This window comes from Bombina bombina, chromosome 2 (assembly GCF_027579735.1).
Source record: "Bombina bombina isolate aBomBom1 chromosome 2, aBomBom1.pri, whole genome shotgun sequence".
NCBI classification, from domain to species: domain Eukaryota; kingdom Metazoa; phylum Chordata; class Amphibia; order Anura; family Bombinatoridae; genus Bombina; species Bombina bombina.
This window is the reverse complement of record NC_069500.1, coordinates 1,439,074,914-1,439,099,071: the sequence shown is the minus strand read 5'-3', so window position 1 is coordinate 1,439,099,071 and position 24,158 is coordinate 1,439,074,914. Positions and strand designations below refer to the sequence as shown.

At 43.7% G+C, this 24,158-nt stretch overlaps 1 protein-coding gene across 2 annotated transcripts in view; it reads left to right on the top strand.

The window, feature by feature from the left end:
* The window catches only part of LOC128650447 (rho-related BTB domain-containing protein 2), a 315,002-nt gene that overhangs the window by 13,597 nt on the left and 277,247 nt on the right, over nt 1–24,158 (top strand). Inside the window, exon 2 of one of the 2 annotated variants that reach the window (XM_053704389.1) lies at nt 23,209–23,410. The exons of the other annotated variant lie outside the window; for it this stretch is intronic. Within the exon in view, the coding sequence (XP_053560364.1) occupies nt 23,219–23,410 (192 nt within the window). The 5' untranslated portion in view covers nt 23,209–23,218. The remainder of the gene's footprint in view (nt 1–23,208; nt 23,411–24,158) is intronic. 2 annotated transcript variants of the gene reach the window in all.

Genomic DNA, 24,158 nt, shown 5'->3' with positions numbered 1-24,158 from the left:
TCTGCTGAACGTATATACTACAGGGTCTGTGTGTTACAGGTACTACTTACCTTTAGTCTCTAATACACAGTGTCTGCTGAACGTATATACTGCAGGGTCTGTGTGTTACAGGTACTACTTACCTTTAGTCTCTAATACACAGTGTCTGCTGAACGTATATACTGCAGGGTCTGTGTGTTACAGGTACTACTTACCTTTAGTCTCTGATACAGTGTCTGTCTGCTGAATGTATATACTGCAGGATCTGTGTGTTACAGGTACTACTTACATTTAGTCTCTGATACACAGCGTCTGCTGAACGTATATACTGCAGGGTCTGTGTGTTACAGGTACTACTTACCTTTAGTCTCTGATACACAGTGTCTGTCTGCTGAACGTATATACTGTAGGGTCTGTGTGTTACAGGTACTACTTACATTTAGTCTCTGATACACAGCGTCTGCTGAACGTATATACTGCAGGGTCTGTGTGTTACATGTATTACTTACCTTTAGTCTCTGATACACAGTGTCTGCTGAACGTATATACTGCAGGATCTGTGTGTTACAGGTACTACTTACATTTAGTCTCTGATACACAGCGTCTGCTGAACGTATATACTGCAGGGTCTGTGTGTTACAGGTACTACTTACATTTAGTCTCTGATACACAGCGTCTGCTGAACGTATATACTGCAGGGTCTGTGTGTTACATGTACTACTTACCTTTAGTCTCTGATACACAGTGTCTGTCTGCTGAACGTATATACTGTAGGGTCTGTGTGTTACAGGTACTACTTACCTTGAGTCTCTGATACACAGTGTCTGCTGAATGTATTTACTGCAGACTGAACGTATTTACTGCAGACTGAACGTATATACTGCAGACTTTTTGGTTACATGGTCTTTGTGAATGACTGGGCCATTAAATACAGTAGAATTATATAATGAACAAGTGCACAATAAAAAGACAATGCAATATCACCTACTCTACATTTTAAATGAGCACTAGACTTTTTGCCAAATTTAAAAAATAAATAAATTTGCCAGCCCCTGTATCATGTGCCCGCCATCAGCCAATTATAGACTTTTATATATACACAATGTGAACTCTGGCACATGCTCATTAGGAGCTGGTGTCTCAGAATGTGTGCATGTAAATGTATCATGTGACACCCATCAGCCAATCACATACTATATTCGATTGATTTTCATAGGTTAACATGATCAACCTATTGAAGTCAATCAGGAAACATTGTTTGAATTCTCATTGGTAAACAAAGGAAACTTTTTGATAGACAAGTGTATAATCCAATCAAATAAACCGCCTCTCCCAAACAGATCCAGTTAGAAATTGAGGGAGGGATTTGTATGTAAATTAAAGGACACAAACTCGGCCGGCGCGTACCATAGTCTCCTTATTTTTAAAACTTTTGGCTTACTCTAAGGTCCAGGATTCTTCTAACCTGCCTAAGTGATGATAGATAGTATAACGATAATTTCAGCTCCCGCTATAGAAGTAGCTTAGTTTGTCAGAATAGGAATAGTTAAAACAGTAAAAACCGCTCCCGTAATAGTAGGAGCCTAAAAAGATACTACTGTAATTAGGCAGAGTATGTGTTATTATAGAACGGAAGAGTGCCTGTTTGTACTAACCAGTATGCAGAGAGAACAACTGGCTGCTTTACACAATGTATTATCTGTGTTTGTACTAACCAGTATGCAGAGAGAACAACTGGCTGCTTTACACAATGTATTATCTGTGTTTGTACTAACCAGTATGCAGAGAATCATCAGACCAATATAAACTGCACTTACAAAAATAGGAGGTACAGCAATCTTTGTTTTTCTTTTTAATGACACGATGAGTCCACGTATCATCTAATCACTATTGGGAATACCTCTCCTGCCCTGCAGGAGGCGGAAAAGAGCACCACAGCAAAGCTGTTAAATATCACCTACCTTCCCTCCCAACCCAGTCTTTGCCTACGTTAAGTGCAAGGATGTGGTAAATTTAGGTGTTAGAAAAGATTCTTCAGTCAAGTTTTTTTATTTTTAAAGTAGTACAAGATTGTGCTGCTTTGTACTGGGGTGTAGCCGTAGTCCATATCAGTCTCTTCAGTAGAGCAGTTGTGGCTTTAGAGCAATGGGAACTGGTGGGACATAATTCTCACTGCGCCTCCCATGTATTTAATGCTACCCTAACTCCTAAGCCTGAGTGAAATTACTCAGCCTTTTGTTTCTCCACAGGTCGATGTGACGGAGAGGACCTCTCAAGCCTGGTGAGTTGCCTTGCTGTCAGGCAGATGTAAGAGGTAAGTGCTAACTTTATTATTTCTGGCGACAACAGAAACACACTCATAAAGAAGTGAGCACTACATTTCAACCAATAATACACATAATAAAGGGCTCAGAATAGAAGAGGGGCTCTTTATTGTTGTGGGACACGTAAACTCTCCTAGATTGGAGAGGACTTTTGACAGCCTTATGATGCAGGCACTGGGGCTGGGAGATAGTTTTTGCAAGATGGCTCTTGTGGTTAAAATCTCCCTGCGGTTTAACTTAGAAAAATACCGACCGGGAGATTGTTCCTTATGGCAACGCCCAAGATGGGTGGATCATAGCTGAGTTGCGCGCCACTTTCATTGCGCCTCAGTGTGAGATACATCACAGACAGAGATCTTCATGATCTGCCTAGAAATGCATGATTCTCGGTACATGCATGCGTATCTAGGACCGGAAAACGGTTGCTTTCTTTTACAAGATATGACGAGTCCACGGATTTCATCCTTACTTATGGGATATCGCCTCCTGGTCAGCAGGAGGAGGCAAAGAGCTCCACAGCAGAGCTGTGTATATATAGCTCCTCCCTTCCCTCCCACCCCAGTCATTCTCTTTGCCAGTGTTAGTGATAGGATGAGGTAAAGTGAGGTCTTCAATCATCAATTATTATTTTTTAAGTAGTGCCTCTGAGTGCTACTTTTGTGCTGGGGTGTAGCCTAGACCAAATCAGTCTCTTCCCTACAAAAAGAGAAGCATTTGGTGGCTTTAAGGCAATAGGAACTAGTGGGACATAATTCTCACTGTGCCTCCTATAACTGTTGCTGCCCTATTTCAGATAGCCTAAGAACTTTTAACTCAGGCTGTTGTTCGTCCACAGGGCTATGAGAGGGAGAGGACCTCTGGAAACCTGCTGGACTGCCATGCTGTTGCACTGCTTTAGAGGTAAGTGCTAACTTTATTTTTCTGGGGCACACTCTCTCAGATGGAAGTGAGCACTATATTTGCGGGCCAACACATACAGGATAGACATCTTTATGTGATAGCAGAGCCCAGCATAAGAGCAATTAGCAACATCCCTGCCGTGCAGTTTGAATTTACTCTGGTCTGAGGCAGTATGGCTAGTCACACAATGTTCTGGGTTCCCGGTGGTCTGGACATAACATATACTGTCAGGGAGGGGACATTATTTATTTCTGTGTGTAGTGATTGTGCTACCTGACGTCTGGTAGCAGACTTGACTCGGTCTTACATTTAGTATATCTCCCGGTGCCTCATCTTTTGGATCCTAATGGCGACCTGGTGTTTGAGATCTGTTACGCCCACGATGGGCAGAGTCAGATTTGCGCCGTTTTTTTGGGCCCTGTGGTTTGACTCTTGGCACATTCAATCAAAGTGCCATGAGTGGGAGGTCTATCACGCCCACGAGGGGCAGAGTTTCTTCTGCGCCTTTTTAGGCTGTTTGGAGCATGGGCTATTACGGATGCTGGGAGACTGAGTCCGTTACGCCCACAAGGGGCGGGGCCACGTCACTTTTACACTCTAAGCCTCCATTATAGAATCGGAGCATAGAGTTTTTATACTTAATGATTTTATGACTCAGAAGGTACTGAGTTGTACTTTCAACTAATGTGTCAAACACTCACATAAATAAGGTGGGAAAGGCCAGCAACCCTGCTGCTGTTTTGTTCCATTAATTTTTTAATGAGTTGGAACGGGACAGGAGCGCATGCCATGTGAAGTTACTTGTAATATTTAAAGATGTCACCATCCATGTGTGGTGGTCCTTAGAAAACGTGCCCTATTTTCCTTTCTATGTGGCTCAGTTTATGTTAGGTCCAAGGAGATATGCTGTCAGTTAAGCATAATTGGACTGTAGCACTATGTTTTTCCCTGTCATGGTTTGCTGCATAGTGTGATACCCTAGCGGTTTCCTACTAAGGGGTAAAATGAATTTTTAACTCACAGCCTGGCGAGTTTATTTACGGTTTTGCCTTTGTATGGGGGTCTTGTGGTACAAGTCACTCTGCCTCCCATCTCACAGAGTGGACCTGGCTACTGTTAATATTTTTGTACAGTTAATTTAAAAAAAAAAAAAAGTTCTCTTTTAAAATTTAAAGGAACAGTACCATGTTTTTCCTGTACTAACATGATCCTAAAGTGGTGGCTGTTAAGAGTCTGGAACACCAGTCAATTCCTGCCGCAGTTTTATTATTACAGTGTCCAAATTAATTTCTGACCCACAGGCAGTGCTCTGCAGTTCTTTGCAGAGACTTTGCTTTTAATATTCATAGCAACGTCTAGTTACAGCCGTCTTTGTATGGTTATTGGATGTTTCTGTATGTCAAACATAAAATGCTATTAACATTTAAAGAGACAGTGTTAAGTGTGTTTCAGTTGTTCTTTGTTAGTTCATTCTGTATGACTGAAGATGAACAAACGCACTCGAGAATAGGGTTACTTTTCATATTTAAAAGAACGGTTTTGTGTTCTATGTTTAAATCTGACTACGATTTGTTCAAATGTATTCTTCTTTCGACCCTACTCCCTCTTCGGCGCTTGCTGTTGGGTAGTCTGTTAACAAATGGCCACAATTTTCTCCTATGGGTTCTAATCGAAATTTTATGGCCTTCATATAGTGTCCTGTGTGTCCTTCAATCTTCCTTCGGGGTTAGGATACTTGCTTATTTTCCCATTAATTGGAAGCATTGCTGGAGGTCTTGCTATTCTCTCATTTTCTCCACATTACTGAGGATTTCAGTTTCAGATGGAATGGGTGCCTTTAGCATTCCTTATATTTACAATACTGTTTTCCATGGCCGTACCAGCTAAAAGGCAGGACGATAGTCCTTTGGGGTGAAGGAGTAGTTTTCATCACTACGTGAACTTCTATACCCCTAGCAGATGACATTCGTTATGGGCCTCGCGACAGGGTTTCCAATGGTGACCGTCTGTGTACTTTACTGCTGTTTCCAAGACAGCATGAAGGGTCGGCCCCCGATCTGGGACCGGTCCTAGTAGGGGGCAGACTCTCTCTTTCTCCAGACTTGGATAAGAGACGTTCAGGATCCCTGGACACTAGCAACTGTGTCTCAGGGCTTTCAGTTGGAGTTAAAAAATTCCTTCCCAAGGGGACGGTTTCTTCTTTCTCGATTGTCTGTAGACCAGATAAAAAGAGAGGCGTTCTTACGTTGTGTAAAAGACCTCTCCACTATGGGAGTAATTTGTCCCGTTCCAATACAAGAACAGGGACAGGGGTTTTACCAAAATTTTTTTGTGGTTCCCAATAAAGAGGGAACATTCCGACGCATTTTAGATCTCAAAAGTCTAAACGAGTTTCCCAGAGTCCCATCCTTCAAGATGGAGACTATTTGGACAATTCTTCCATTGATCCAGGAGGGTCAATATATGACTACTGTGGACTTAAAGGATGCATATCTTCATATTCCTATCCACAGAGATCACCAATTCCTAAAGTTTGCCTTCCTGGACAAACATTTTCAGTTCGTGGCTCTTCCTTTCGGCCTAGCCACGGCACTCAGGATCTTCACAAAGGTTCTAGGGTCTCTGCTGACGGTTTTCAGACAGCGGGGCATTGCAGTGGCGCCTTATCTAGACGATATTCTGATCCAGGCGTCATCTTATCAACTGGCAAAGTCTCATTCCGACATGGTTCTGTCCTTTTTAAGGACTCACGGGTGGAAAGTGAATCTAGAAAAGAGTTCACTAATTCCTCAGACAAGGGTTCCTTTCCTGAACTCTTCTGAATACTTGCCGAGCCCTTCAGTCCAATCCTCGGACATCACTGGCTCAGTGCATGGAGGTAATTGGATTGATGGTGGCGGCAATGGACATCATTCCGTTTTGCTCGTTTTTATCTCAGACCTCTACAACTGAGTATGCTCAGACAGTGGAATGGAGATTATGCAAATCTGTTTCCTCAGATAGATCTGGATCAGGAGACAAGAGACTCTCTTCTTTGGTGGTTGTCGCTGGATCATCTGTCCCGAGGGACGTGCTTCCGCAGACCTTTATGGGTGATAGTGACAACGGACGCCAGTCTACTAGGATGGGACGCAGTCTGGAATTCCCTGAAGGCTCAGGGTGTGTGGACTCGGTCGGAGTCTCTACTTCCCATCAATATTCTGGAGTTGAGAGCAATATTCAATGCGGCTAAGAAACAAATTTGGAATCCAAGGAGGGATCCAAACAGATGGGGTGCGCTAAAAAAAAGAGTGTGAATCAGTCACTGCACAAACCGTCAGTTAGATGATTGGATCGATATTGCCAAATGGCTCCTGTGAGACAAGAAGAGTGGAGTGAATGCAGCTCCGTGGTGGCTCTTGTTCCGTTGATGGCAGCTCCTCTGATCCTCGGTGTGGGGATTCTGTAGAATTAAAGTTGAAAAAGAGGGCGCCACATAGCGTAATAAAGTTTGAACCAAATTCAAGTTGAAATGAATCAAAAATGCATCAAAAATGGTTACCAAATGGATATGCACCGTACTGTGACCGGTGCTAACAAGCCGGCTAACACTCACAGTGGTTAGTACACTGGTGTCTGTGGTATACTGCGTCTGGATGCAGGTCTAGTAATTCTGTCTGACTCCGTGTAGGGTCGATCACTTTCTTAACCAACGTGATATTGCTGTATTAGATTCCCACTGCAAATAATGTGTGAGACCTTGACCCTTGCAAATTGACGATAAAAGCAAAAGGACAACCTCCGTAAAAGTTAAAAGATATTTATTCCATACAAGTACCGCTACGCGTTTCTCGACCGTAACTGGTCGTTTCCTCAGGCATGAAATAATGGATCCATTATTTCATGCCTGAGGAAACGACCAGTTACGGTCGAGAAACCACTGTGAGTGTTAGCCGGCTTGTTAGCACCGGTCACAGTACGGTGCATATCCATTTGGTAAGCATTTTTGATTCATTTCAACTTGAATTTGGTTCAAACTTTATTACGCTATGTGGCGCCCTCTTTTTCAACTTTAATATTCAATGCGCTTCAGGCTTGGCCTCAGTTGGCTTCGGCCGAATTCATCAGATTCCAGTCGGACAACATCACGACTGTGACTTGCATCAATCATCAGGGAGGAACAAGGAGTTCCTTAGCGATGACAGAAGTATCCAAGATAATTTTGGTGGGCGGAGGCTCACTCTGTCAGCATCTACATCCCAGGAGTGGACAACTGGGAAGTGGATTTTTTGAGCAGACAGATGTTTCATCCGGGAGAATGGGAACTCCATCCGGAGGTCTTTGCCATCCTAATTCTCAGATGGGGCAGGCCGGAGTTGGATCTTATGGCATCTCGCCAGAATGTCAAGCTTCCGAGATACGGATCCAGGTTCAGGGATCCTCAGGCCGAACTGATAAATGCCTTGGCAGTGCCTTTATCGTTCAACCTAGCTTATGTGTTCCCGCCGTTTGCTCTCCTTCCCCAGGTGATTGCTCGAGTCAAACAGGAGAGGGTTTCGGTGATCCTCATCACTCCTGCGTGGCCTCGCAGGACGTGGTATGCCGATCTGGTGGACATGTCATCTCTGCCACGGTGGAAGCTTCTTTTGAGTCAGGACCTTCTCATTCAGGGACCCTTCCGTCATCCGAATCTAATTTCTTTGCAGCTGACTGCTTGGAGATTGAACGTTTGATTTTTATCTAAGAGAGGGTTCTCTGATTCGGTCATTGATACCTTGATTCAGGCACACAAGTCTGTTACTAGAAAAATTTACCATAAGATATGGCATAAATATCTTTATTGGTGCGAATCCAAGGGCTATTCATGGAGTAGGGTTAGGATTCCTAGGATTTTATCTTTTCTCCAAGAGGGATTGGAGAAAGGGTTATTAGTAAGTTCCTTAAAGGGACAGATTTCTGTTTTGTCTATTTTGCTTCAGAAGCGTTTGGCAGATGTTCCAGATGTTCACTCCTTTTGTCAGGCTCTGACTAGATTCAGGCCAGTGTTTAGACCAATTGCTCCTCCTTGGGGTTTGAATTTAGTTCTTAATGTACTTCAAGGGGTTCTGTTTGAACCTATGAATTCCATAGATATTAAGTTATTATCTTGGAAAGTTTTGTTTTTGGTTGCTATTTCTTCTGCTCGCAGAGTTTCTGAGCTTTGGGCATTACAATGTGATTCTCCTTATCTTGTTTTCCATGCAGATAAGGTAGTGTTACGTACCAAACCTGGTTTTCTTCCTAAGGTTGTTTCCAACAAAAATATTAATCAGGAAATTGTTCCTTCATTGTGTCCTAATCCTTCTTCTAAGAAGGAACGTCTGTTACATAACTTGGACGTGGTCCGTGCCCTGAAGTTTTACTTGCAGGCGACTAAGGTATTTCGTCCGTCATCGTCATTATTTGTTGTTTTTTTCTGGAAAATGTAAGGGCCAGAAAGCTACGGCTACCTCTCTTTCTTTTTGGCTGAGGAGTATCATCGTTTTTGCATATGAGACTGCTGGACAGCAGCCTCCTGAAAGAATTACGGCTCATTCTACTAGGGCTGTGGCTTCCTTATGGGCATTTAAAAATGATGCTTCTGTTGAACAGATTTGCAAGGCTGCAACTTGGTCTTCTCTTCACACTTTTTCCAAATTTTACAAATTTGATACTTTTGCCTTGTTCGAGGCTGTTTTTGGGAGAAAGGTTCTTCAAGCAGTGGTGCCTTCCGTTTAGGTTACTGTCTTGTCCCTCCCTTTCATCCGTGTCCTATAGCTTTGGTATTGTATCCCATAAGTAAGGATGAAATCCGTGGACTCGTCATATCTTGTAAAAGAAAAGGAAATTTATGCTTACCTGATACATTTATTTCTTTTATGATATGACGAGTCCACGGCCCACCCTGTCGTTTTTTTATAGAGACAGGTTTTTACTTTTGTCAAACTTCAGTCACCTCTGCTCCTTGGCTTTTCCTTTCTCTTCCTAACTTCGGTCGAATGACTGGAGTGGGAGGGAAGTGAGGAACTATATATACAGCTCTGCTGTGGAGCTCTTTGCCTCCTCCTGCTGACCAGGAGGCAATATCCCATAAGTAAGGATGAAATCCGTGGACTCATCATATTGTAAAAGAAATAAATTTATCAGGTAAGCATAAATTTCCTTTTCTTCTCCTGCTGAGTCCGGATTGTCTTCTGAAATAAAAGTATAATAGTTCCGGTATAGCGAGTCAGGTAGGCACCTCAGCAAAGCTGCTGAGGTGTAAAGGTGTTCTATTACTATTAATCTGCTGATTTTGTATTTTTGCAAGCTCCGGTAAAAAAAAGTTACACTTTTAAATTTAAAGAGACAGTAAAAAAATTTCACTTAGAAATTTTTATTATAAATTTAAGGTTTTTAATTGATAATTGAACCATTGTGAAATGGAATGGACCAAAAGGCCTTACAAAATGTCACTTGTTCCTAGTGTTTTGATGCCAATGTGGAACCACCAATCCCGTTCTCTTCCTCATGTATTGAGAGGACTTTAAATTATAGGGATAAACTTTTTTTCTGAGCCATTATTTTCTAAAGCGGATGTTGTCCAGGAGTCTAATTACGAGGTTCAATATATGCTGCAGCTTTCTCCTCAAGCATCCCAAATTTTACCACCCTCACATGCAGTGCCCTGCATTTACTCTCTAGCTCCCGCAGGAGTTACTTTAAAAGTCATCGCTTCTCTCATGTCTTCTGCAGTTTCAGATGCGTTGTCTGCTTTCCCTATGTTGCAGGGACAGCATAAGAGGAAAATCAGACATTCAGTAAGCGAGGTTTCTGACGCAGTTTCTATTTCAGATGTCCTCTCACAGAAGACTGAGGAGGAGGATAACATAGTAGCATCTGAAGGTGAAATTTCAGATTCTAACTGTGTAATTCCTCTTGCTGATACTGAAGTTGTAGCCTTCAGGTTTAAGCTAGAACACCTCCGTCTGTTACTTAAGGAGGTTTTAGCTACTCTGGACGACAGCGACTCCACGGTCGTTATTAACCCCATGAAATCCAGTAAGCTAAACAAATATTTTTAGGTAGCTTCCTCGATAGAAGTTTTTCCGGTACCAGACCGAGCTTCTGAGATCATTGCTAAGGAGTGGGAGAGACCGGGTATACCTTTTACTCCATCTCCTATATTTAAAAAGATGTTTCCCATAGCCGACTTGGTTAAGGAGGCTTGGTAAACAATCCCCAAGGTGGAAGGAGCTGTTTCCACCTTAGCCAAGAGAACTACTATACCCATAGAGGATAGTTGTGCTTTCAAAGATCCTATGGACAAATAATTAGAGGGATTACTTAAAAAGATGTATGTACACCAGGGCTTACAATAGCAGCCAGCTGTGTGAATTGCTACCGTCACTAGGGCAGCGGCATATTGGTTTTATGCGTTGTCCGATGCTATTAGGACAGAAACTCCTCTGGATGAAATCCAGGATAGGATAAAAGCTCTTAAATTGGCTAATTCTTTTATTATGGATGCTTCCCTTCAAGTTATCAAACTGGGAGCAAAGATTTCAGGTTTTTCTGTTCTAGCTCGCAAAGCTTTATGGTTAAAACCTTGGTCTGCGGATGTATCCTCTAAGTCTAAGCTCTTAGCGATTCCTTACAAGGGGAAGACCTTGTTTGGACCTGGCTTGACGGAAATTATCTCTGATATTACGGGAAGTAAGGGTCACCTTCTCCCTCAGGACAAGAGAAACAAACAAAAGGGACGACAGAGCAATTTTTGTTCCTTTCGAAAATTTAAGGGAAATTCTTCCTCTTCCTCTTCCGCTTCCAAGCAGGAACAGTCTAAACCTTCATGGAGACCCAATCAGTCTTGGAATAAGGGAAAACAATCCAAGAAGCCTTCTATTGAATCAAAGTCAGCATGAAGGGTCTGCCCCCGATCTGGGCCTGGATCTTGTAGGGGGCAGACTTTCCTTCTTTGCTCAGGCTTGGGTTCGCAATGTTCAGGATCCCTGGACAGTAGAAATAGTGTCCCTGGGATACAAACTAGAGTTCAAAAGTCCCAGAGGCAGGTTTCTGCTTTCAAGATTATCTGTAAACCAGACAAAAAGAGACGAGTTCTTGCACTGTGTAAGAGACCTCTCCGACCTGGGAGTGATAGTTCCTGTTCCGATTCAGGAACAGGGTCTAGGATTTTATTCCAATCTGTTCGTGGTTCCCAAAAAAGAGGGAACCTTCAAGCCTATTTTAGATCTCAAGAGTCTAAACAAATTCCTCAGAGTACCGTCCTTCAAGATGGAAACTATTAGTTCCATTCTCCCTTTGGTCCAAGAGGGTCAATTTATGACAACTGGATTTAAAGGAAGCATACTTGCATATTCCCATTCACAGGGACCATCACAAGTTTCTAAGGTTTGCCTTTCTAGACAAACACTTCCAATTTGTGGCTCTGCCCTTTGGTCTTGCCACAGCTCCCAGAATTTTCTCAAAGGTTCTGGGTTTGCTGTTAACGGTGCTTCGGTTACGGGTCATTGCAGTGGCACCCTATCTGGATGACATCCTAGTCCAGGCGCCATCCTTACAACAAGCAAGATCCCACACGGAAATGTTGTTATCCTTCCTGCGATCTCACGGATGGAAGGTAAATTTGGAAAAGAGTTCCTTAGTCCCAAAGACAAGGGTAACTTTCCTGGGAACCATAATAGATCCCCTATCAATGAAGATTTTTTCTGACAGAAGTCAGGAAATCAAAGATCTTCGATACTTGTCTAGCTCTTCAGTCCACTCCTGGTGGTTGTTTCTGGATCATCTCTCTCAAGGAACATGCTTTCGCAGACCATATTGGGTGATTGTGACAACAGCCGCCAGCCTTCTAGGATGGGGAGCAGTCTGGGGCTCCCTAAAGGCTCAGGGAGTTTGGACGCAGTCAGAGTCTGTTCTACCTATAAACATTCTGGAGCTGATTGCGACCTTCAACGCTCTTCTGACCTGGCCCCAGTTAGCCTCGGTCCAGTTTATCAGGTTCCAGTCGGACAACATAACTTCAGTGGATTACATCAATCATCAGGGAGGAACGAGGAGGTCCTTAGCGATGACAGAGGTAACCAAAATAATTCAGTGGGCGGAAACACACTCTTGCTGTCTGTCGGCGATCCACATCCCAGGGGTGGACAACTGGGAGGCGGATTTCCTGAGCAGGCAGACCTTTCATCCGGGGGAGTTGGAACTCCATCTGGAAGTGTTTTCCAGCCTGATTCTCAAATGGGGTAAGCCGGAATTGGCTCTCATGGCATCTCGGCAGGATGCCAAGCTTCCGAGGTACGGGTCGAGGTCCAGGGACCCTCAGGCGGTGCTGATAGACGCCCTGGCGGTACCTTGGACCTTCAGGCTAGCATACCTATTTCCTCCATTTGCTCTTCTTCCTCGGGTCATTGCTCGAATCAAGCAGGAGAGGGCCTAAGTGATCCTCATTGCACCGGCTTGGCCTCGCAGGATTTGCTATGCAGATCTGGTGGACATGTCATCTCTGCCACCTTGGAGACTTCCGTTGAGGAAGGACCTTCTAATTCAAGGGCCATTCCTTCACCCAAATCTAGTTTCTCTGAAGCTGACTGCTTGGAGATTGAACGCTTAATTTTATCCAAGTGGGGCTTTTCAGAATCGGTCATAGAGACCATGATTAAGGCTCGTAAACCTGTAACGAGAAGTATTTACCATAAGATATGGCGTAAATATCTCTATTGGTGTGAATCCAAGGGCTACTCCTGGAGTAGAGTTAGGATTCCTAGAATTTTGTCCTTTCTCCAAGAGGGTTTGGAGAAAGGATTATCTACAAGTTCCCTAAAGGGTCAAATTTCTGCCTTATCTATTTTGTTACACAAACGTCTTGCAGATGTTCCAGATGTACAATCTTTTTGTCAGGCATTGGTCAGGATCAGGCCTGTGTTCAAGCCAGTTAATCCTCTATGGAGTCTTAATTTAGTTCTCAAAGTTCTTCAAGGGGCACCGTTTGAGCCTATGCATTCCTTAGCAACAAGAAATAAAACTAATATCTATTTCTTCTGCTCGCAGAGTGTCGGAACTCTCGGAATTGCAATATGGGTCTCCTTACCTTATTTTTCATTCAGATAAGGTAGTTTTACGTACTAAATTAGGATTTCTTCCTAAAGTTGTTTCTGATCGGAACATTAATCAGGAGATCGCAGTTCCTTCATTGTGTCCTAATCCTACCTCTCAGAAGGAAAGGCTTCTGCACAATTTGGACGTGGTTCGTGCCTTAAAGTTTTACCTGCAGGCGACTAAGGAATTTCGTCAGTCTTCTGCTTTGTTTGTGGTTTTCTCAGGAAAACGTAAGGGACAGAAAGCTATGGCTACTTCTCTTTCTTTTTGGCTGAAGAGTATCATACATTTTGCATATGAGACTGCTGGACAGCAGCCTCCAGAGAAAGTTACGGCCCATTCCACGAGGGCTGTTGCTTCCTCATGGTCATTCAAAAATGAAGCTTCTGTGGAACAGATTTGCAAGGCTACAACTTGGTCCTCTCTTCACACTTTTTCAAAATTCTATAAATTTGACACTTTTGCCTCGGCTGAGGCCGCTTTTGGGAGAAAGGTTCTTCAAGCAGTGGTGCCTTCAGTTTAGGTTCCCTGTCTTGTCCCTCCCGTATCATTTGTGTACTCTAGCTTGGATATTGGAGTCCACGGCCCTCCCTGTTTAGGAGTAGACAGGTTATTGGTTTTTATAAACTTCAGATACCTCTGCACCTTGTTACTTCCTTTCTCTCCTTTACTTCGGTCGAATGACTGGGTTGGGAGGGAAGGGAGGTGATATTTAACAGCTTTGCTTTGGTGCTCTTTGCCGCCTCCTGCAGGGCAGGAGTGGTATTCCCAATAGTAATTAGATGATCCGTGGACTCATCGTGTCAAAAAAGAAATAAATTTATCAGGTAAGCATAAATTTTCTTTTTGTGCATTTCAGTAAAAATGTTTAACCCTTTTAGTGCCAGGTCCTGTTCTGCACAAACTAGATGCAGTAAGGCAGTTATTTATTCATTTCCTATGTCTGGTCCTGGTGTCACTAGCGACATTTGCTGAGAACAAAAAAAAAGGTTCTGTCCATGTATGCAGATAGAACAACTGGCTGCTTTACACAATGTATTATCTGTGTTTGTAACTGGTCAGCTTCTGTTTGTACTAACCAGTATGCAGAGACAACAACTGGCTGCTTTACACAATGTATTATCTGTGTTTGTAACTGGTCAGCTTCTGTTTGTACTAAGTGACACGTAAGGCAGCTTTCTTACCAGACCAATCCCCTCTGTGTGGCTCTTCTTTCTATACAAAAATTCTTCCAAGTTGGCTGTTAACCCCTTAATGACCACAGCACTTTTCCATTTTCTGTCCGTTTGGGACCAAGGCTATTTTTACATTTTTGCGGTGTTTGTGTTTAGCTGTAATTTTCTTCTTATTCATTTACTGTACCCACACATATTATATACCGTTTTTCTCGCCACTAAATGGACTTTCTAAAGATACCATTATTTTCATCATATCTTATAATTTACTATAAAAAAAAATATAAAATATGAGGAAAAAACACACTTTTTCTAACTTTGACCCCCAAAATCTGTTACATATCTACAACCACCAAAAAACACCCATGCTAAATAGTTTAAAAATTTTGTCCTGAGTTTAGAAATACCCAATGTTTACATGTTCTTTGCTTTTTTTGCAAGTTATAGGGCCATAAATACAAGTAGCACTTTGCTATTTCCAAACCACTTTTTTCCAAAATTAGCGCTAGTTACATTAGAACACTAATATCTTTCAGGAATCCCTGAATATCCCTTGACATGTATATATTTTTTTTTAGTAGACATCCCAAAGTATTGATCTAGGCCAATTTTGGTATATTTCATACCACCATTTCACCGCCAAATGCGATCAAATACAAAAAATCGTTCACTTTTTCACAATTTTTTTCACAAACTTTTGGTTTCTCACTGAAATTATTTACAAACAACTTGTGCAATTATGGCATAAATGGTTGTAAATTCTTCTCTGGGATCCCCTTTGTTCAGAAATAGCAGACATATATGGCTTTGGCGTTGCTTTTTGGTAATTAGAAGGCCGCTAAATGCCACTGCGCACCACAAGTGTATTATGCCCAGCAGTTAAGGGGTTAATTAGGGAGCTTTTAGGGAGCTTGTAGGGTTAATTTTAGCTTTAGTGTAGTATAGTAGACAACCCCAAGTATTGATCTAGGCACATTTTGGTATATTTCATGCCACCATTTCACCGCCAAATGCGATCAAATTGAAAAAAAAGTTAAATTTTCTCCAACATAGGTGTGTCCGGTCCACGGCGTCATCCTTACTTGTGGGATATTCTCTTCCCCAACAGGAAATGGCAAAGAGCCCAGCAAAGCTGGTCACATGATCCCTCCTAGGCTCCGCCTACCCCAGTCATTCTCTTTGCCGTTGTACAGGCAACATCTCCACGGAGATGGCTTAGAGTTTTTTAGTGTTTAACTGTAGTTTTTATTATTCAATCAAGAGTTTGTTATTTTAAAATAGTGCTGGTATGTACTATTTACTCAGAAACAGAAAAGAGATGAAGATTTCTGTTTGTATGAGGAAAATGATTTTAGCAACCGTTACTAAAATCCATGGCTGTTCCACACAGGACTGTTGAGAGCAATTAACTTCAGTTGGGGGAACAGTGAGCAGTCTCTTGCTGCTTGAGGTATGACACATTCTAACAAGACGATGTAATGCTGGAAGCTGTCATTTTCCCTATGGGATCCGGTAAGCCATGTTTATTAAGATAGTAAATAAGGGCTTCACAAGGGCTTATTAAGACTGTAGACTTTTTCTGGGCTAAATCGATTCATTATTAACACATATTTAGCCTTGAGGAATCATTTAATCTGGGTATTTTGATAAGATTATATCGGCAGGCAGTGTTTTAGACACCTTATTCTTTAGGGGCTTTCCCAAATCATAGGCAGAGCCTCATTTTCGCGCCGGTGTTGCGCACTTGTTTTTGAGAGGCATGACATGCAGTCGCATGTGTGAGGAGCTCTGATACATAGAAAAGACTTTCTGAAGGCGTCATTTGGTATCGTATTCCCCTTTGGGCTTGGTTGGGTCTCAGCAAAGCAGATACCAGGGACTGTAAAGGGGTTAAAGTTAAAAACGGCTCCGGTTCCGTTATTTTAAGGGTTATAGCTTCCAAATTTGGTGTGCAATACTTTTAAGGCTTTAAGACACTGTGGTGAAATTTTGGTGAATTTTGAACAATTCCTTCATATTTTTTCGCAATTGCAGTAATAAAGTGTGTTCAGTTTAAAATTTAAAGTGACAGTAACGGTTTTATTTTAAAACGTTTTTTGTACTTTGTTATCAAGTTTATGCCTGTTTAACATGTCTGAACTACCAGATAGACTGTGTTCTGAATGTGGGGAAGCCAGAGTTCCTTCTCATTTAAATAAATGTGATTTATGTGACAATGACAATGATGCCCAAGATGATTCCTCAAGTGAGGGGAGTAAGCATGGTACTGCATCATTCCCTCCTTCGTCTACACGAGTCTTGCCCACTCAGGAGGCCCCTAGTACATCTAGCGCGCCAATACTCCTTACTATGCAACAATTAACGGCTGTAATGGATAATTCTGTCAAAAACATTTTAGCCAAAATGCACACTTATCAGCGTAAGCGCGACTGCTCTGTTTTAGATACTGAAGAGCATGACGACGCTGATAATAATGGTTCTGAAGGGCCCCTAAACCAGTCTGATGGGGCCAGGGAGGTTTTGTCTGAGGGAGAAATTACTGATTCAGGGAACATTTCTCAACAAGCTGAACCTGATGTGATTACGTTTAAATTTAAGTTGGAACATCTCCGCATTCTGCTTAAGGAGGTATTATCCACTCTGGATGATTGTGACAAGTTGGTCATCCCAGAGAAACTATGTAAAATGGACAAGTTCCTAGAGGTCCCGGGGCTCCCAGAAGCTTTTCCTATACCCAAGCGGGTGGCGGACATTGTAAATAAAGAATGGGAAAGGCCCGGTATTCCTTTCGTCCCTCCCCCCATATTTAAAAAATTGTTTCCTATGGTCGACCCCAGAAAGGACTTATGGCAGACAGTCCCCAAGGTTGAGGGAGCGGTTTCCACCTTAAACAAACGCACCACTATACCCATAGAAGATAGTTGTGCTTTCAAAGATCCTATGGATAAAAAATTAGAAGGTTTACTTAAAAAGATGTTTGTTCAGCAGGGTTTCCTTCTACAACCAATTTCATGCATTGTCCCTGTCGCTACAGCCGCGTGTTTCTGGTTCGATGAGCTGGTAAAGGCGGTCGATAGTGATTCTCCTCCTTATGAGGAGATTATGGACAGAATCAATGCTCTCAAATTGGCTAATTCTTTCACCTTAGACGCCACTTTGCAATTGGCTAGGTTAGCGGCTAAGAATTCTGGGTTTGCTATTGTGGCGCGCAGAGCGCTTTGGTTGAAATCTTGGTCAGCTGATGCGTCTTCCAAGAACAAGCTACTTAACATTCCTTTCAAGGGGAAAACGCTGTTTGGCCCTGACTTGAAAGAGATTATCTCTGATATCACTGGGGGTAAGGGCCACGCCCTTCCTCAGGATCGGCCTTTCAAGGCCAAAAATAAACCTAATTTTCGTCCCTTTCGTAGAAACGGACCAGCCCAAAGTGCTACGTCCTCTAAGCAAGAGGGTAATACTTCTCAAGCCAAGCCAGCTTGGAGACCAATGCAAGGCTGGAACAAGGGAAAGCAGGCCAAGAAACCTGCCACTGCTACCAAGACAGCATGAAATGTTGGCCCCCGATCCGGGACCGGATCTGGTGGGGGGCAGACTCTCTCTCTTCGCTCAGGCTTGGGCAAGAGATGTTCTGGATCCTTGGGCGCTAGAAATAGTCTCCCAAGGTTATTTTCTGGAGTTCAAGGGGCTTCCCCCAAGGGGGAGGTTCCACAGGTCTCAGTTGTCTTCAGACCACATAAAAAGACAGGCATTCTTACATTGTGTAGAAGACCTGTTAAAAATGGGAGTGATTCATCCTGTTCCATTAGGAGAACAAGGGATGGGGTTCTACTCCAATCTGTTCATAGTTCCCAAAAAAGAGGGAACGTTCAGACCAATCTTAGATCTCAAGATCTTAAACAAGTTTCTCAAGGTTCCATCGTTCAAGATGGAAACCATTCGAACAATTCTTCCTTCCATCCAGGAAGGTCAATTCATGACCACGGTGGATTTAAAGGATGCGTATTTACATATTCCTATCCACAAGGAACATCATCGGTTCCTAAGGTTCGCATTCCTGGACAAGCATTACCAGTTCGTGGCGCTTCCTTTCGGATTAGCCACTGCTCCAAGGATTTTCACAAAGGTACTAGGGTCCCTTCTAGCTGTGCTAAGACCAAGGGGCATTGCCGTAGTACCTTACTTGGACGACATTCTGATTCAAGCGTCGTCCCTTCCTCAAGCAAAGGCTCACACGGACATTGTCCTGGCCTTTCTCAGATCTCACGGATGGAAAGTGAACGTGGAAAAGAGTTCTCTATCTCCGTCAACAAGGGTTCCCTTCTTGGGAACAATAATAGACTCCTTAGAAATGAGGATTTTTCTGACAGAAGCCAGAAAAACAAAACTTCTAGACTCTTGTCGGATACTTCGTTCCGTTCCTCTTCCTTCCATAGCGCAGTGCATGGAAGTGATAGGTTTGATGGTAGCGGCAATGGACATAGTTCCTTTTGCGCGCATTCATCTAAGACCATTACAACTGTGCATGCTCAGTCAGTGGAATGGGGACTATACAGACTTGTCTCCGAAGATACAAGTAAATCAGAGGACCAGAGACTCACTCCGTTGGTGGCTGTCCCTGGACAACCTGTCACAAGGGATGACCTTCCGCAGACCAGAGTGGGTCATTGTCACGACCGACGCCAGTCTGATGGGCTGGGGCGCGGTCTGGGGATCCCTGAAAGCTCAGGGTCTTTGGTCTCGGGAAGAATCTCTTCTACCGATAAATATTCTGGAACTGAGAGCGATATTCAATGCTCTCAAGGCTTGGCCTCAGCTAGCGAGGGCCAAGTTCATACGGTTTCAATCAGACAACATGACAACTGTTGCGTACATCAACCATCAGGGGGGAACAAGGAGTTCCCTAGCGATGGAAGAAGTGACCAAAATCATTCTATGGGCGGAGTCTCACTCCTGCCACCTGTCTGCTATCCACATCCCAGGAGTGGAAAATTGGGAAGCGGATTTTCTGAGTCGTCAGACATTGCATCCGGGGGAGTGGGAACTCCATCCGGAAATCTTTGCCCAAGTCACTCAACTGTGGGGCATTCCAGACATGGATCTGATGGCCTCTCGTCAGAACTTCAAAGTTCCTTGCTACGGGTCCAGATCCAGGGATCCCAAGGCGGCTCTAGTGGATGCACTGGTAGCACCTTGGACCTTCAAACTAGCTTATGTGTTCCCGCCGTTTCCTCTCATCCCCAGGCTGGTAGCCAGGATCAATCAGGAGAGGGCGTCGGTGATCTTGATAGCTCCTGCGTGGCCACGCAGGACATGGTATGCAGATCTGGTGAAGATGTCATCGGCTCCACCATGGAAGCTACCTTTGAGACGAGACCTTCTTGTTCAGGGTCCGTTCGAACATCCGAATCTGGTCTCACTCCAGCTGACTGCTTGGAGATTGAACGCTTGATCTTATCGAAGCGAGGGTTCTCAGATTCTGTTATCGATACTCTTGTTCAGGCCAGAAAGCCTGTAACTAGAAAGATTTACCACAAAATTTGGAAAAAATATATCTGTTGGTGTGAATCTAAAGGATTCCCTTGGGACAAGGTTAAGATTCCTAAGATTCTATCCTTCCTTCAAGAAGGATTGGAAAAAGGATTATCTGCAAGTTCCCTGAAGGGACAGATTTCTGCCTTGTCTGTGTTACTTCACAAAAAGCTGGCAGCTGTGCCAGATGTTCAAGCCTTTGTTCAGGCTCTGGTCAGAATCAAGCCTGTTTACAAACCTTTGACTCCTCCTTGGAGTCTCAACTTAGTTCTTTCAGTTCTTCAGGGGGTTCCGTTTGAACCCTTACATTCCGTTGATATTAAGTTATTATCTTGGAAAGTTTTGTTTTTGGTTGCAATTTCTTCTGCTCGAAGAGTTTCAGAATTATCTGCTCTGCAGTGTTCTCCTCCTTATCTGGTGTTCCATGCAGATAAGGTGGTTTTACGTACTAAACCTGGTTTTCTTCCAAAAGTTGTTTCTAACAAAAACATTAACCAGGAGATTATCGTACCTTCTCTGTGTCCGAAACCAGTTTCGAAGAAGGAACGTTTGTTGCACAATTTGGATGTTGTTCGCGCTCTAAAATTCTATTTAGATGCTACAAAGGATTTTAGACAAACATCTTCCTTGTTTGTTGTTTATTCCGGTAAAAGGAGAGGTCAAAAAGCAACTTCTACCTCTCTCTCTTTTTGGATTAAAAGCATCATCAGATTGGCTTACGAGACTGCCGGACGGCAGCCTCCCGAAAGAATCACAGCTCATTCCACTAGGGCTGTGGCTTCCACATGGGCCTTCAAGAACGAGGCTTCTGTTGATCAGATATGTAGGGCAGCGACTTGGTCTTCACTGCACACTTTTACCAAATTTTACAAGTTTGATACTTTTGCTTCTTCTGAGGCTATTTTTGGGAGAAAGGTTTTGCAAGCCGTGGTGCCTTCCATTTAGGTGACCTGATTTGCTCCCTCCCTTCATCCGTGTCCTAAAGCTTTGGTATTGGTTCCCACAAGTAAGGATGACGCCGTGGACCGGACACACCTATGTTGGAGAAAACAGAATTTATGTTTACCTGATAAATTACTTTCTCCAACGGTGTGTCCGGTCCACGGCCCGCCCTGGTTTTTTAATCAGGTCTGATATTTTATTTTCTTTAACTACAGTCACCACGGTATCATATGGTTTCTCCTATGCAAATATTCCTCCTTAACGTCGGTCGAATGACTGGGGTAGGCGGAGCCTAGGAGGGATCATGTGACCAGCTTTGCTGGGCTCTTTGCCATTTCCTGTTGGGGAAGAGAATATCCCACAAGTAAGGATGACGCCGTGGACCGGACACACCGTTGGAGAAAGTAATTTATCAGGTAAACATAAATTCTGTTTTTCACAATTTTAGGTTTCTCACTGAAATAATTTACAAACAGCTTGTGCAATTATGGCACAAATGGTTGTAAATACTTGTCTGGGATCCCCTTTGTTCAGAAATAGCAGACATATATGACTTTGGCGTTGCTTTCTGGTAATTAGAAGGCCGCTAAATCCTGCTGCGCCTCACACGTGTATTATGGCTAGCAGTGAAGGGGTTAATTAGGGAGTTTGTAGGGAGCTTGCAGGGTTAATTTTAGCTTTAGTGTAGAGATCAGCCTCCCACCTGACACATCCCACCCCCTGATCCCTCCCAAACAGCTCCCTTCCCTCCCCCACCCCACAATTGTCCCCGCCATCTTAAGTACTGGCAGAAAGTCTGCCAGTACTAAAATAAAAGGGGTTTTTTTTAATAAAAAATTTGTTTTTTTTAGCATATTTACATATGCTAGGGTGTAGGATCCCCCCCTTAGCCCCCAACCTCCCTGATCCCCCCCAAAACCACTCTCTGACCATCCCCTCTGCCTCATTGGGGGCCATCTTGGGTACTGGCAGCTGTCTGCCAGTACCCAGTTTGCAAAAAAAAGTGTTTTTTTTATATTTATTTGGATTTTTTCTGTAGTGTAGCTTCCCCCCCCACACAGACAAACACCCACCACCTTGCTGATCTTTATTTTTTTTTTATAAAAAGGCATTTACAAACTTTTTTTTAAGATATTTTCTGTAGTGTAGCGGTTCCCACCCGCTCCCTCCCCGTGCACGCGCCCGCCCCCGCCCTCCCGTGCACGCGCGCGCGTCCGTGCGCGCCCCCGCTCATCCCCGCCCACGATCCCGCCCCCCCTGCAGATATCCAGGGCCATCGATGGCCGCCACCCGCCTGCCGGTCCGGCTCCCACCCACCAACGCAGGGAGCCACCGATCTCCGGTGCAGAGAGGGCCACAGAGTGGCTCTCTCTGCACCGGATGGCTTAAAAAAGTTATTGCAGGATGCCTCCATATCGAGGCATCACTGCAATAACCGGAAAGCAGCTGGAAGCGAGCAGGATCGCTTCCAGCTGCTTTCCAAACCGAGGACGTGCAGGGTACGTTCTCAGGCATTAACTGCCTTTTTTTTGAGGACGTACCCTGCACGTCCTCGGTCGTTAAGGGGTTAAGAAAACGGGCCATTTTCCAGAAAGAGCATAAAATATTAACTCACTTTCCAATTTATTTCTGTTATCAAATATGTCTCATTTTCACAGCTCAACAGGTGAGCCAGTAATGAAGCACCAATCGGCAGCTAGCTTCCAGTATGCTTTTTAACAGACAATACCAGGAGAACAAAGCACATTTGATAGGAGATATATATTGGAAAGTTATTTAAAATGTCATGCTCCGTCTGAATCCTGAAAGAAAATTGGGTTTTATGTCCCATTTTTTTTTTTTTATGCAAAATTGTGCAATAAAGCCATTAACTGCTTTCTAACTGTCTCCCGTTTTGTAACTTGGTTTATTTTACTGCCCGTCCTGTTTGCTTTTGTTTTTGTGTGTTTGTGGTGTTCTCCCCCCCACTCCATGTATTTATTAATGTGATACTTACTTTGCTCAAAAATATTATTGCTTTAATTCATTCTGTTAACACTGCGACCTGTAAAAAACAGGATCAGGTTTTATCATGGGTAAGGAGGATATTTCCTGTGTGGTTGCTACAGATAGGAAGAAACAGCTCGTATCTATATAGTTTAGCGCCACCCACCAATCACTAAAGCTTTCCTTGTTTCTATAAAGCACATGAAGTATCGGTCTGTAGGCGACGAAGGATCTGCTATACCTCAGTGACACACACAGCGTCTCTTTGTCTCTTGCAGATTCCCTTCAATGGATATTGACTTGGATTATGAGCGACCTAACATCGAGACCATAAAGTGTGTGGTGGTTGGAGATAACGCTGTGGGGAAAACACGACTTATCTGTGCCCGTGCATGCAATGCCACCCTCACCCAGTACCAGCTGCTTGCCACCCATGTGCCTACTGTCTGGGCAATTGACCAATACAGAGTGTGCCAAGAGGTAGGAACAGGCATGGGGTGCGTTGCACTCATCACTGTCATTAGTGAGTGCTGGGTGTGGCTATTACAAGTCATTGTCATTAGTGCACTCTGGGCCTAGCAGGGGATTACTGTTGTACGTCATTGTCATTAGGGCACTCTGGGCCTAGCAGGGGGTTACTGTTGCATGCTATTGTCATTAGGGCACTCTGGGCCTTGCAGGGGGGTACTCTTGCATGTTATTGTCATTAGGGTACTCTGGGCCTAGCAGGGTTTTTTTTGTTGTATGTTATTATCATTAATGCACTCTGGGCCTAGCAGGAGGTTACTGTTGTACGTTATTGTCATTAGGGCACTCTGGGCCTAGCAGGAGGTTACTGTTGTACATTATTGTCATTAGGGCACTCTGGACCTAGCAGGGGGTTACTGTTGCATGTTGTTGTCATTATGGCACTCTGGGCCTTGCAGGGGGTTACTCTTGCATGTTATTGTCATTAGGGCACTCTGGGCATAGCAGGGGGTTACTGTTGTACGTTATTGTCATTAGGGCACTCTGGGCCTTGCAGGGGGTTACTCTTGCATGTTATTGTCATTAGGGCACTCTGGGCATAGCAGGGGGTTACTGTAATACGTTATTGTCATTAGGGCACTCTGGGTCTAGCAGGGGGTTACTGTAATACGTTATTGTCATTAGGGCACTCTGGGCCTAGCAGGGGGTTACTGTAATACGTTATTGTCATTAGGGCACTCTGGGCCTAGCAGGGGGTTAC